This window comes from Carassius gibelio, chromosome B11 (assembly GCF_023724105.1).
Source record: "Carassius gibelio isolate Cgi1373 ecotype wild population from Czech Republic chromosome B11, carGib1.2-hapl.c, whole genome shotgun sequence".
Lineage (NCBI taxonomy): Eukaryota > Metazoa > Chordata > Actinopteri > Cypriniformes > Cyprinidae > Carassius > Carassius gibelio.
This window is the reverse complement of record NC_068406.1, coordinates 20,061,537-20,074,908: the sequence shown is the minus strand read 5'-3', so window position 1 is coordinate 20,074,908 and position 13,372 is coordinate 20,061,537. Positions and strand designations below refer to the sequence as shown.

General features: G+C 37.7%; 1 protein-coding gene across 1 annotated transcript; it reads left to right on the top strand.

Annotated features, from left to right (window-relative positions):
• The first annotated feature begins 4,877 nt into the window (after positions 1–4,877).
• kbtbd8 (kelch repeat and BTB (POZ) domain containing 8) lies at positions 4,878–11,857 on the top strand. The gene is made up of 4 exons (XM_052568841.1): positions 4,878–5,009; positions 5,956–6,163; positions 6,966–8,083; positions 8,908–11,857. The coding sequence occupies exons 1-4, from the start codon at positions 4,994–4,996 to the stop codon at positions 9,369–9,371; spliced, it is 1,806 nt and encodes a 601-aa protein (XP_052424801.1). The 5' UTR covers positions 4,878–4,993; the 3' UTR covers positions 9,372–11,857.
• Positions 11,858–13,372: the final 1,515 nt, after the last annotated feature.

Genomic DNA, 13,372 nt, shown 5'->3' with positions numbered 1-13,372 from the left:
AATATGCCCAATCTAAATGCATGTTATTCATATTTTTGTTAATAATTCATTCAATGCATTTGATCATCTTTTTAAAGCATTTTTTTTGACCTCACAATTTTTTGTATCAGAATGTCATAACTCGATTTTTAAAACCATTGACGTTCTTAAAATTGGCTGTAAGGTTACATTCAGACCTGCTTATATTCAAATAATTACAATGGACAGAACCAAGTCCCCTCTCTTCTGATAATCAGTTTCATTGGAATGTACATCACAATATGGAAGAAAAGCTCTGTTGCTTCAGTTTCATCAAGACTTTAAGTAGTTATTATTTACCAAGTCTTAGATTTAGGGTTAGATTTGTGAGTCAATCTCACACAACCTGTACAACATTCCCAGTGGTGGACGAAGTACACAAATCAAGTACTTGAGTAAAAGTACAGATACATATAATAAAATATTACTCCAGTAAAAGTAAAAGTACTCGTTTTTAAATTTTACTCAAGTGAAAGTACAAAAGTACTCAATTTTGTATGTACTTAAGTAAAAAAGTACTAAAAAATAGATGTTTGCAATTTTAGGCTAATTTAATTTTATATTAGCACTTTTTTTTTATAATCCTACTGCTCAAAATACCTGGGATTTTTTCCAAAATAGCCACTATAAGGAGTCAAGATATATTTTTGTTGTTGATATGGACTACGTTGATGAGAGTAATGTTCACTGTGAAGCTTACACTGTGATGTACCTGAGAAAAAACAGTGATGACCATCTGATTTTCACCAGTAAGAAAAAAGTATTTTAAAGTTTGTGGTTTTACAGAACATCACAGTTATATATGACATGATAATAAGGCCTGAAGTTAGGAAGAACATCTTAAGGAAAATATAATTATATTTTCTTAATTATTTTTTTCCTTCTCAAACCTTGTCTGTGGTGTAAAAACACCCCTGGCCAAATAGGGTGCATCTCTTCCCCAATTTGATAATTACTGTAGTTACCATGTTCTGAACATCACATCCTTTCTTTTCTCCCCAGATGTAATATTATATATATATATATATATATATATATATATATATATATATATATATATATATATATATATATATATATATATATAGGTGGTTGAATAAAAATATTTGGACATTATTTATAAAAATTACCTCAAGTTAGCCCCAGCAAGCTTGTTAGCTAGACATTTAGCATCAGCTACAATATTTACTTATTTTCAGTACGGTTATGAATAAACATCCATGTCTAACGTTACTCGTCTAGTTAATCCAAACAATATAACGTTACTGTTGATAAACCATATAAAAACAGACGTCATAGTAGCATTTTAATAAAACTGTTAATATTACGGCAGCGGGGAATTTGGACATGCATGAGTTATTTTATTTAATCTGTGTTAGTTTAAGGTTATTTCATTTTATTTGAACCTAAAACACAGAGATGCTGATTGATGTGTCTGCATCGTCTGGACTCGAGCATTTCAGTGGGCTTAAACAGATCACTCTTTACAGCGGATTTAGTTCCCAAACAACTGACAATTTTGACCTAAATATGATTTTCAGTTACAATAATTAATCCTAAATTTCGACATTAATAACTTAATTTTAGCAACATCAGACGCAGGCGCGCTCACAAGATCTCCCGGCTCTTACTTCTGGAGACTCGCACTAAACGGTTCATTTGAATCAGTGAGTGGTCGACTCCAGAACAGCTGCAATCGGATCATTGTAATTCGTAAACGAATTGTTTGGTGCGATTCGCGATCCGATTAATGTTTATTTTGAAAAGACTCAGTTCGTCCGCTTTTGCGTGTCGGAGCACGTGATATATTATAGGTAACGATATGTTTTATGAAATGTAGTGAAGTTAAAAGTACTCATAATAAAACTACTCCAGTAAAGTACAGATACTTGAAAAATGTAGGCTACTTAAGTACAGTAACGAAGTAAAGCTACTCTGTCCACCACTGGTCTATGTCTCATAACTTTGAACGCTCCTCTGGTTTCAGTTGTGTTTTTGTTTATTTTGGTGATGTATTTAAAGTCTTCCGATCTGCCTGCACTTGAGTCTTCGCCTCTTGCGATCTGTGACACGTCCTTAACAATCGATGAAAAGTTTAGAGCCCTACTGATGATTAAGTCTAGAGTGTGTCCAACTTTGTGTGTGGGTCCATGTACATGCTTAATCGACAGGTAAAAAAAGCTTCAAGTCCAAATATTCATTTATCACCAATTAACTGTTTGACAAACACTTCCTGCTTCCAGATCTGAATTTAAAAAAATCTCAAACATGCTCCGAAGTCCCGATCTGAATCAACCAAGTCGCGAACAGGCTCCGTGCCGATCTGAATCAACCGAGTCGCGAACATGCTCCGAAGTCCCGATCTGAATCAACCGAGTCGCAAACAGGATCCGAAGTGCCGATCTGAATTAACCGAGTCGCGAACATACTCCGAAATCCCGATCTGAATCAACCGAGTCGCGAACAGGCTCCGAAGTGGCGATGTGAATCAACCGAGTCGCGAAGATGCTCCGAAGTCCAGAAGTCCCGATCTGAATCAACCGAGTCGCAAACAGGCTCCGAAGTGCCGATCTGAAACGGAGTCGCGAACAGGCTCCGAAATCCCGATCTGAATCAACCGAGTCGCGAACAGGCTCCGAAGTTCCAATCTGAATCAACGGAATCGCAAACATGCCCCGAAGTGCCGATCTGAATCAACGGAGTCGCGAACAGGCTCCGAAGTCCCGATCTGAATCAACCGAGTCGCGAACAGGCTCCGAATTGCCGATCTGAATCAACCGAGTCGCGAACAGGCTCCTAATTGCGGATCTTAAGAATTCGACCAAAGAATGTAAAAAATAACTCTATTTCTCTAATAACTCTAACTCTACGACGCTATGAAAGACTCAGATCACGTATCTAAAAATAAATCGCTATAGTAAAAGAGAAATAATAAGAGGAGTGAAGTTTCCTACCGTTCTGCTGTGTTTGGTCCTCACGTGCGTCTGACGCTCAGCGGCGCGTCTCCGCCCCTCACACGCGCGTTTACAGCGCTAAATTAATCATCTTTGCTAATTATACATTAACTTCATTGTCAGCTTCAGGTACTTCATTTATTATTGTTCAATGAACTGTTTGATACAAAAAAAGGTTGTATTTCAGTAAAAATTCTAAATTTAAAAATAAAATATTTAAAATATATAATAAAAAATAAGATTTTCAGTTACAATAATTAATCCTAAATTTCAACATTAATAACTTACTTTTAGCAACATCAGACGCACGCGCTCACAAGATCTCCCGGCTCTTACTACTGGAGACTCGCACTAAACGGTTCATTTGAATCAGTGAGTGGTCGACTCCAGAACAGCTGCAATCGGATCATTCTAATTCGTAAACGAATCGTTTGGTGCGATTTGCGATCCGATTTAAATGTTTATTTTGAAAAGACTCAGTTCATTCATGATGAATCAGACACCGCTTCTGCGTGTTGGAGCACGTGATATATTAGAGGGAGTAACGATATGTTTTATGAAATGTAGTGAAGTTAAAAGTACGATCTTATGCTTTGGAATGCAGTGAAGTAAAAGTTACTCAAAATAAAACTACTCCAGTAAAGTACAGATACTTGAAAAATGTACTTAAGTACAGTAACGAAGTAAAGCTACTCCGTTACTGTCCACCACTGAACATTTCACTACAAGGTAAGAAAAAAGAAGATTATTTTCGGTTAATTTAGATTAATGAAAGAATGGATAATTGAGGGATGAATATGTGAGTAAAATTAGGCATTGGGCTACACTAGGGTTTCCCAAATTGGGGTTTGCAAGAGTTGATGAAAAGCTAATAAATAATTAAATAATACAAATACAAATTAAAACAAATAAATAAAATAAATAAATAAATAAATAAATAAATAAATAAAAAGACTTAATATATATATATATATATATATATATATATATATATATATATATATATATATATATATATATATATATATATATATATAAAATTTGTTTACGTCCATGTGATCATTAACCAACATCAGCATAACACTGTTATATTTTAATTTTATATTAAATAATTTAAATATTAACCTACACTTGTCTAAAACTGCACTCTGGCATGACAGCTACAGAAATCAAAGTAACTAAAGAAAAACATTACAATTTGTTTTAAACTAATGCATATTTTGTCCTGGCTGATCTGGAATAAGGTTCCCAAACTCCACTGATTACTCCTAACATTTCTTTACTCTCTGGGAGTTTTTCCTGGCCATTGTGACATTGTGTTTGCTCACAGGGGGGTCTGAGCCTCAAATTATGTAAAGCTGCTTAACAACAATTACTATTGTTAAAAGTACTATACAAATAAATCTTAAGTGAACTGAAAAGAAAAGAAAGAGAGGGAGCTGTGTTAACTCTTTTTACCAAGCTAGTTTTTACCTTTAAGCTATGCATGTGGTAGCACTTGATGTCTGTAGAATTTCAGCTAGAGCAGAAGATACAAAAAATGTGAAGAAAGATAAGAGAAAATTGATTTGTCACCTGTTATTATTCATATATATGAAGCAGACACGTTCAAACCAGTATGCAGAGATCAGAACACACTTTTTTTTCATGTTTAGTCCCTCTAATCCTGAATATTTGTTTACGTTCTAGCTGTTAATAGTTACCTGTATAAATTTAACTCCCTAAACACTGGAAACACTGGTTTATCTTCATATATATATATATATATATATATATATATATATATATATATATATATATATATATATATCAGTTATTCATATCACAAACACAAGCACGGACGTTCCTGATGGAATGTAAATTAACTTGATATTGTTTTGAAGTATTTGGCAAAAACAGACGGGCTCGGAATCCTATTGGCTGTCACGAGCGTTCGGCGACGCTGATTGGCTGCTGCCTGTTTCCGGGGCTCTGTTCCATTAGTGACGTTTTCCCAGTCGCCGTTCGACAGATTGGGGAGAATGGCTGCCAGTGGAGGTTAGAGCTTCTCTTCAAAATCCAAACTTATTTTCAAAAGTTTTCTACTATGTTTACGCGTTATTAATCTCTGGTTGTATTTAGTTTTGACGGAACGAGTTAGAGTTAAACGGTTTGTTCGAATTTACAGCGAACTCCGGTGGTTGTTTGGATATACGTTAGGCAGAAAAGTACGGAGAGGTAGCGGCTAGCGAGACTAGCTCAGCGAGTGACTGTGTAAACAATAGCCTATTAGCTCGCTGGTTTACGATACAGTCATTCACCTGCGTTATCCCTCGTGTAACTCTACACTTTCGTCATATTTAATGCGTTGTCACGGTTTATTTAGTGCTATGAAAGGGCTTTTAGTCTGGATTTGAATGGCTCGACACTGGACTAGCCTGATGTTGTGCTAACCGGTAAAACAGCACCTGGATTAGCACAACTAATAAATTAAGCACCGAAACTCGATTGCTCGTAGTAACTAAACGCATTTATTCTGTCAGATTACCAGGAGTGTTAAATGTCTAAGGTCGTCGAAAGCAATATTAGTTCATTGCTCACTTCTCTTGACAAGTTTTACAGTAATGTCGTGGGGGCTGTGGTTGGTTGGTTAATGGATAACATGTTTTATCAGATTTTTTTTTTGTTCTGAAAAAGCTCTTAAAGAATATTAGCATGTAAACAAGTATGTCACTGACTTTGCACAGAGCCTGTGGGTTTGAGACATCTGTTGAATGAGATCTTAACCATTTTTTCCCCTAAGTTTTATTTTTGTGTTGAAAATCAAATGTAGTTCTAAAAAAATAAAGAGATAATACATTGTAATATGGGAACTGAGCATTTTTACATGTCAGTTTATAAGCTAGAAACTAAAACTGACTGCAAAAGATTCATACTTGTAACTTGTCATGTTTATTGTCACTGTAAAACCTGGAATCAGCTGACTAACTCTTTTGTCTTGTAGACGTAGGAAAGCTGTTACAAGTACAGAATGGGACTCCAGCAAGCACAAGCTACAACGGGGTAGATGCCCTTCATGCCTGTAACATCCTCCAGCAGCTTAAAGCCTTGTACGACGAAGCTCAGCTGACTGACATTGTCGTGGAAGTGGACCATGGCAAAACATTCTCTTGTCACAGAAACGTCCTCGCTGCCATCAGTCCTTACTTCAGGTGGCTCCTCCACACATCAGTGCTTTAAAACTTTAAATATAAACCAATTTTCGTACCATTTGTTGAGAAACTGTGAAGTGATAAAAGCTAAGATTGAAACACAGAACCTTCATTTACTGAAAAGACTTTTAAAAACTTTAAAGGCATGTTCCTGGTTCCAAACACGATCAGCTCTATCGGTAGCATTTGTCCCTGAGTAAAAAAAAAAAAAAAAAGTTTACAGTAAGCTAACGTAAGTATACAGTGCAGGCAATAAACATTAAAATATGTTCTCTTTCAAAAATATAGCACTTGACGATGTGATTACATTATTGTAGACAATGATTTTGTTGATGTCAGACTTTAAGCTTTGATGTCATGGACATGTAAACTTGTTAACTCTGGCGTGCTAAATAAAATATTGCCACCTCAGAAAGAAATTTGCATTTGCAAAGGCTAAACAAGTTTTCACCCCCTGGAGCATTGACCTGCTGGTTTGCATCCATATTAACTGTTTAAAAAGCTTCTCTAGGAGTTGACTTTTCTTCTTTAAATAGAATTGATCTTGTCTTGAACCAGGAACACTGCTATGACAAACTACACATTAAATGTAAAATAAAAAAAGCTTTGGAGTGCCACTTATTTAGACTTGAACATGCTTAAGTACTGGAAATGGAATCGCTTATTGTAGAACCACAGTTGACTAAATACTGTCATAAAAACTATTTCCATAGACGCTCCCTTTCCTCCGGTAAAATATAGTCAGTCGACAACACTGTGTTTTTGTTCACATGGTAATAGTGTTTGTTTTATCTTTTGTCAGATCCATGTTCACAAGTGGCCTTACAGAGAGCAGTCAGCGGGAGGTGCGGATTGTTGGCGTGGAGTCTGAGTCCATGCATTTGGTTCTGGACTACGCTTACACCTCGCGTGTCACTCTAACCGAGTCTAACGTGCAGGCACTGTTCACCGCCGCCAGTATCTTCCAGATCCCAGCCCTCCAAGACCAATGTGCTCAGTTTATGATCAGCCGTTTGGACCCTCAGAACTGCATCGGAGTCTTCATGTTTGCAGATGCTTACGGCCACCAGGAGTTGCGGGAGCGCTCGCAGGATTACATCCGCAAGAAGTTCTTGTGCGTGATGGGAGAGCAGGAGTTCCTTCATCTGACCAAAGAACAGCTGGTCAGCATTCTCAACAGCGATGATCTGAACGTGGAAAAAGAGGAGCATGTGTACGAAAGCATCGTGCACTGGTTGGAGTATGACTGCTCACGTCGGGAGGCAGATTTACCTGAGGTTTTTGCCAAATGCATCCGCTTGCCCCTGCTGGACGAAGCCTTTCTGAGCCGTATACCCCCAGCCTTCGCCCTGGCCTTGTCCAGGGATCCCTCGGATAAGGGTCAGCTCAACGGCACCAATGGTTGTTCGCAGCGGCTGGGTATGACTGCATCCGAGATGGTCATCTGCTTTGACGCGGCTCACAAGCACTCAGGGAAGAAGCAGACCGTGCCTTGCCTGGACATTGTTGCCGGGAAGGTGTACAAGCTTTGCAAGCCACCCAATGACCTCAGAGAGGTTGGCATTTTGGTCTCTTCAGAGAATGACATCTTCATCGCTGGAGGCTATCGGCCGAGCAATAGTGAGGTGTGCATTGACCATCGTGCAGAGAGTGACTTCTGGCAGTATGAGCATGCTGGCAACAGGTGGCTCCCGCGATCACCCATGCTGCGGGCGCGCATCGGCTGCAGGCTAGTGCACTGCTGCGGGAAACTCTACGCTATGGGTGGTCGAGTGTATGAAGGGGACGGACGAAATGCTTTGAAATCTGTGGAGTGCTATGATGCCAGAGACAACTGCTGGACAGCGGTCAGTCCCATGCCGGTGGCCATGGAGTTCCACAGCACAGTAGAGTATAAGGACCGCATCTATGTGCTGCAAGGTGAGTGGGGTTATTGCAGAGTCACACGGAATCAGGGTCATCAAAGTGTGCAAACACATATATCCTTGTAATTCATTGGCCTGTCATGTCTTTTTTGCTCTACTTGGATAAAAAGGTCAGGTTGGGTTCACCTTTCTCCGCAAGATCAGCAATAACTGAGAGCACAAAACAGCTAGACTAGTATTTCATAATGGACTGAAATTTTAGCCGCTGAATATTTTCAACAGACAATGCCATAGAAATTGAAATAAAGACTGCTTAAAGTCTTAAATAAAAGATGTAAAAATATTAAGGTTTATTTATTACACTTTTTGGTGTGACAGGGCTTTTATATTTGTAATATATAGAACTTCTTATTGTAAAAACTATCAAGCCCTACTTATATTTAAAAAGTAATTTGAAAGTAACGTAACACGTTACTTTCCATAAAAAGTAACTAAGTAATGTAATTAGTTACTTTTTTGAGAGTAATGCAATATTGTAATGTATTACGTTTAAAAGTAACTTTCCCCAAAACGGATAATGAGTAACTGGAAAGAAAATAAATCTTAAAAACTAACAAAAATGTAAAATACTAATATTTATAAAATTAATATATCTCTCTCAATAAAAATGATAATTATTGAAAATTTAACTAAGATTACAATAAACACTAAAAAGGTAATTCAAAATATTAATAATAAAAAATAAAACTTTTCAACCAAGTAGTTTAATTTTGGTGCTACGTAATATAAATGACTAATTTGTGATATCAATTACATATTTAGCAATTTTGGCCATCCATTTGAATATTGATCATTCTTTTTTTTATGACGTTTTCCCAGGAGAATACTTCTTCTGTTTTGACCCACGCAAAGACTACTGGGGGCATTTACCCTCCATGAAAGTTCCCCGTACTCAAGGCTTGGCCGCCCTGTACAAAAACTGCATCTACTACATAGCAGGCATCTGCAGAAACCACCAGCGCACGTTTACGGTGGAGGTGTACGACATCGAGCAGAACACCTGGTGCCGTAAAAGAGACCTCCCCTTCGAGCAAGCGACCAGCCCCTACATCAAGGTGCTTCTGCTTCAGGGCAGATTGCATCTGTTTGTTCGTGCTACGCAAGTCATGGTAGAAGAACACGTGTTTCGTACCAGCCGTAAGAATTCTCTCTACCAGTACGACGGTGAAACTGACCAATGGACAAAGGTCTACGAGACGCCGGACCGCCTCTGGGACCTCGGCCGCCATTTCGAGTGTGTGGTGGCCAAACTATACCCTCAGTGTCTTCAGAAAGTGCTGTGAGCGTCGAGGATGTGCTGTTTGAGACAGCTGATCAATATTTTTGGAGAAGAGGAATGATGGTACTGCTCAATACATGGTGCTGTTTGTGTCCCCAACACCAGAACTGCAGGGGAAGTCTTAAAGCGTTAAAGGTTTCAATCAATAAACTCGAGGGTGCTGTTTGAAAAAGGAAAAAGTATTTTATGTTAGACAATGGTGCACAAAGAACCCACGCAATCGCTTGTTTTACAGTTAGAAAAGTGAATCATAAGTGCAATTATCTTTTTTTTTTTTTTTTTTGCAGATGTTGAGTGTTTCTGCTCCTTTATATCTAGTTTTTGTTGCTGTTTTGGCTTGGGTTGTTGGCATGCATCGTTGGCGAACATGAGCAGTTGATGTCCTTAAGGACAAGCAGTATGTCAACAGTTGAGAAAAAAAAAAAAACTAGCTGTAAAAAATAAATGTGTAAAGCTATAAATATTCATACGGGTATGATGAGCATTTTTGCTCACTGTTAGTGTGAATACTGAGTTTTTTTTATTGTAATTTCTTTCAGGTTTTCAGCTGAATAAGTTGACTTTGTGGTTTGCTTAAGCATTTAGTTAGAGAATTTTGATTATTAATGGAAAGCAATTTGTATGCCAAGATGTACATGTACGTGGCTCTTTTTTCTTTTCCCTTTTAAGTCAACTTGTGTGCTAAAACATCACCGCAGTTTTGAATTTTCATTTGGATCTATATCTTTGCAATTTCGGATCACCAGCCAGATCTTTAGTGAGGTTACAAGATTTTACTCAGCCTCCATATTGGAGAAGGAAAAAAGGATACCAGCTTTATGTGTAGCTGCAATCAAAAGTGCGCAGTTTGTTGACAGCCAAACACAGCTCAGATCAGGAGAGAACATTGATAGGGTTGGAGAAGAGGTGGCCAAAATGTGGATGCTCACATTCCACTGTCATTTACTGACTCCTCGTATCTGAAACCTAAAGGTGCAGAAGATAGATGCCTCCAAAATGCCAAAACATGTTCAAGGAGTCTTAGCCTGCACCCCATGGCAGCAATAACAGGTGTTCTGTCAGATAAAGTGCATTAGAAACTTAAGCGATGATGTTTTCGTAAATAATTCCAGAAAAATGGAATGGAGCCTTTGTTTTGCCATCGTGGGTTGGTTAACGTTCAATGAGATGTGTTTCTATCCAGGGATGTTACAGTGCCTGTTCACATGAAAAGCCCAGGCATCAGTGATGGAGTGAGAAAAGCCACTATAAAGTCTTACAGTTCAGTTTGCTTTGACTTTAGGATAGGTCTGTTTCGCAAATGAATCCAGTCCTCCTATATTAGTTTTTTCTCTGTAAAATGAACACTTTCTTTCTTTGTTCCCTCCATCCCCTCATCTTCCAGTCTCAAACTACAGAGAAGAAGAATTGTTTTTGGTGCTGCTTTTTTGACAATCTTGTACAGAATGTACAGCGATTTTTACAGCCATTCGTCATTGCTCGACACTTCCAAAAGATGTATGATGTATGATTATAAGTTATTGTCTGTCGACATTTGTGTTGTTTTTCCAGCCTCATGTTTATTTCGTCACGCAGGTTCCTGATTTTGCACTACATTATTTCCTCCCTTGAGAGCTTCTCAGAATACAGCGCTCTGTTTTCAGAGACTGGGGACGTGGTGAACGGCATCTTTAAATAGGACAGCTGATGTGCTCTCATGTCGGGCTCTGTGGCGCCTGCGAGGCCCAACTTCATCTGGGGTTTTGGTGAAGGGAGAGGGATGAGAGATTGCATTGGCTTTGGTGCAGCTGCCGCACGTGTCACATACTTGCATACGCTCAGTAGCACGGGAACCAGAAATGGACACTTCTCAGGATTATTGTTGATACACAGTACTGTATTTAAACGGTTTGTTGTACGTGTAATATACTGTACCATATGTTTGCTGTACTTGCACAGTTTTTTTTTTTGAAAATAGATTTTTTTGGTCCTTTTAGCTGGGTGTGTTTTTTTCTTTTTCTTTTAATTGTAATATTTACTCTTAGGTTTTTTTAGATTATAATTTTGCTCTGTTAAAAAGTTGTGAATCACAAAACACTGACATTAACAAGCATTTTTTTTGTCTGTGTTTCTTTGTGATGGCGTCAGTCTTAAAGAACACAAAGCATTACAGAAAATAAGTTATGGCAGTGCTACTTTCCAAAACACCAGATGTTAAATAAAAGCTTGGAAAGAGTTTCTAAATGATACTTTAGTGTTGTTGGCTGCTGCCGGTGTGAATGCTTTACAGCCAGTTCTTCCATTTGTCACAGCTTGCAGTTAATTTATCCACAGAAATTTAAACAGTGTTTTCTTTTCCTTTTGCATTACTGCTTTATATTTTGTTCATTTTTATGTATTTGGTTTGCTTGTATGTCTGGTGTGAGAGTTTGGTAAACATTCATTGATCTCTACTGTGAAATTCACCTTGCACATAATTTGAAAAATAAAACAATAAAAAGTAAATGAGCAGTGCTGGTATTTTTGCAATGAGTAAGGACTGATATAGGAAGGTGAAAAGGTTTTTTTATATTTTTATTTTTTTTGTATTGTAACAGCTTTTTTACCCCACCCCACAATATTACATTTTTAAAAGTTTAAATATTACATGCAATCTTTTGACTGTGAGGTTTAAAAAATATGTAACAATGAATATGGTAAAATAATGATAAAAAAAATAGCGATGTTGCTTTTCATTGTCGCAAAGTCATTTTTGTTATATATATAACAATGCCACTGAGAAAAAAGTTATATCTCATCTCCAACTGCTTGCACTACTATAACATAATAAAATATATGGTCTTAGATACTTCTTTTATTATTATTTATGGCCCTGCTTGGATGTCCTGGGTGATAAACACCTTATTTTTTGGGCACTAGCAAATTCATTGTATTGTTTCAGCAAACACCCTTTAAAATGTTTCAGTCATATGTAGAAAGAAGCTATGAAGGTAAAGTAAGGAGAATACTTTTGTAGTGATCTAGAAAGCTAGTTTTCTTTTAATATAAAATCAAAATTTTTAAAGAATAGCTGTTGTCGCTGCTTTTCTCTTTATGAAGTGGTTATGTCTCATAAATCAGCCCGAGCTTACAATCATGTCGATCTGACTGGTCGTTTCTGCTTTCATCTCACTTGGCTTCACTTGAATTGACCATCTACTTTAAAGAGTTTCTCCCTCATGCTGGGGTATGTGCAATTGAATTATTCAACAGAAAAGCTATTTATCATCAAATTAGGAGAACTGAATATTCATTTGCTCCAAAATTGTGACAAATGAGATAATTAACTTGTCAACTTATCTAACAGACTTCTGCTCTCAAATCTAAAAAGAAAAAGTGTTCAGAATTCATTTCAAGACACAGTCACTGACAAACATATTACATATCTAATATAGCCAACCATATAAACGGGTTCCTAAGTGTCTGTTATGCTAGTAGCATGCAGGAAGAACATATTTAAAAAAAAAAAAAAAAAAAAAGACAGATAGCGAGAAAAGGAGTGTGAGACCCAGTATTCCCATGTGTAATAGCAAAGGCAGAGGGCTTCATCATACTGCCCTTGGCTTCACTTTCCCCAATGTCACCCTATTTGCAGTGGAAGAAAGACAGCAGGAATACATCAGACACGCTTCCACCGCTTCTCCACCACACACACAAAACAAATGCTCCCAGCTGGAGCTCCATCATAAGCTCACCTGAGCAGCTTTGACTTTGGCAGTCGGGCTGTTGGAAATGTAATGGAAGAGAGACCCCTGATTCCGCAGGAGAGCCCACCTCACTGAAACGAGACAAATGCACAACTGCTATTTCTTTTGTTTAGAAAGCAATGACATAAAAACCAGATCCATTACGGTGGAGACAATCAGAATGCCTGCAGCTCATGTGGAATGAAGGTTCATTTTCATGCTTGTATTTTTCATCCCGTTTTTTCCTTCGAGCTTGTAAGAAACGTATTCATGTCTGGTGCTTATTCACGAGGACGTGCGG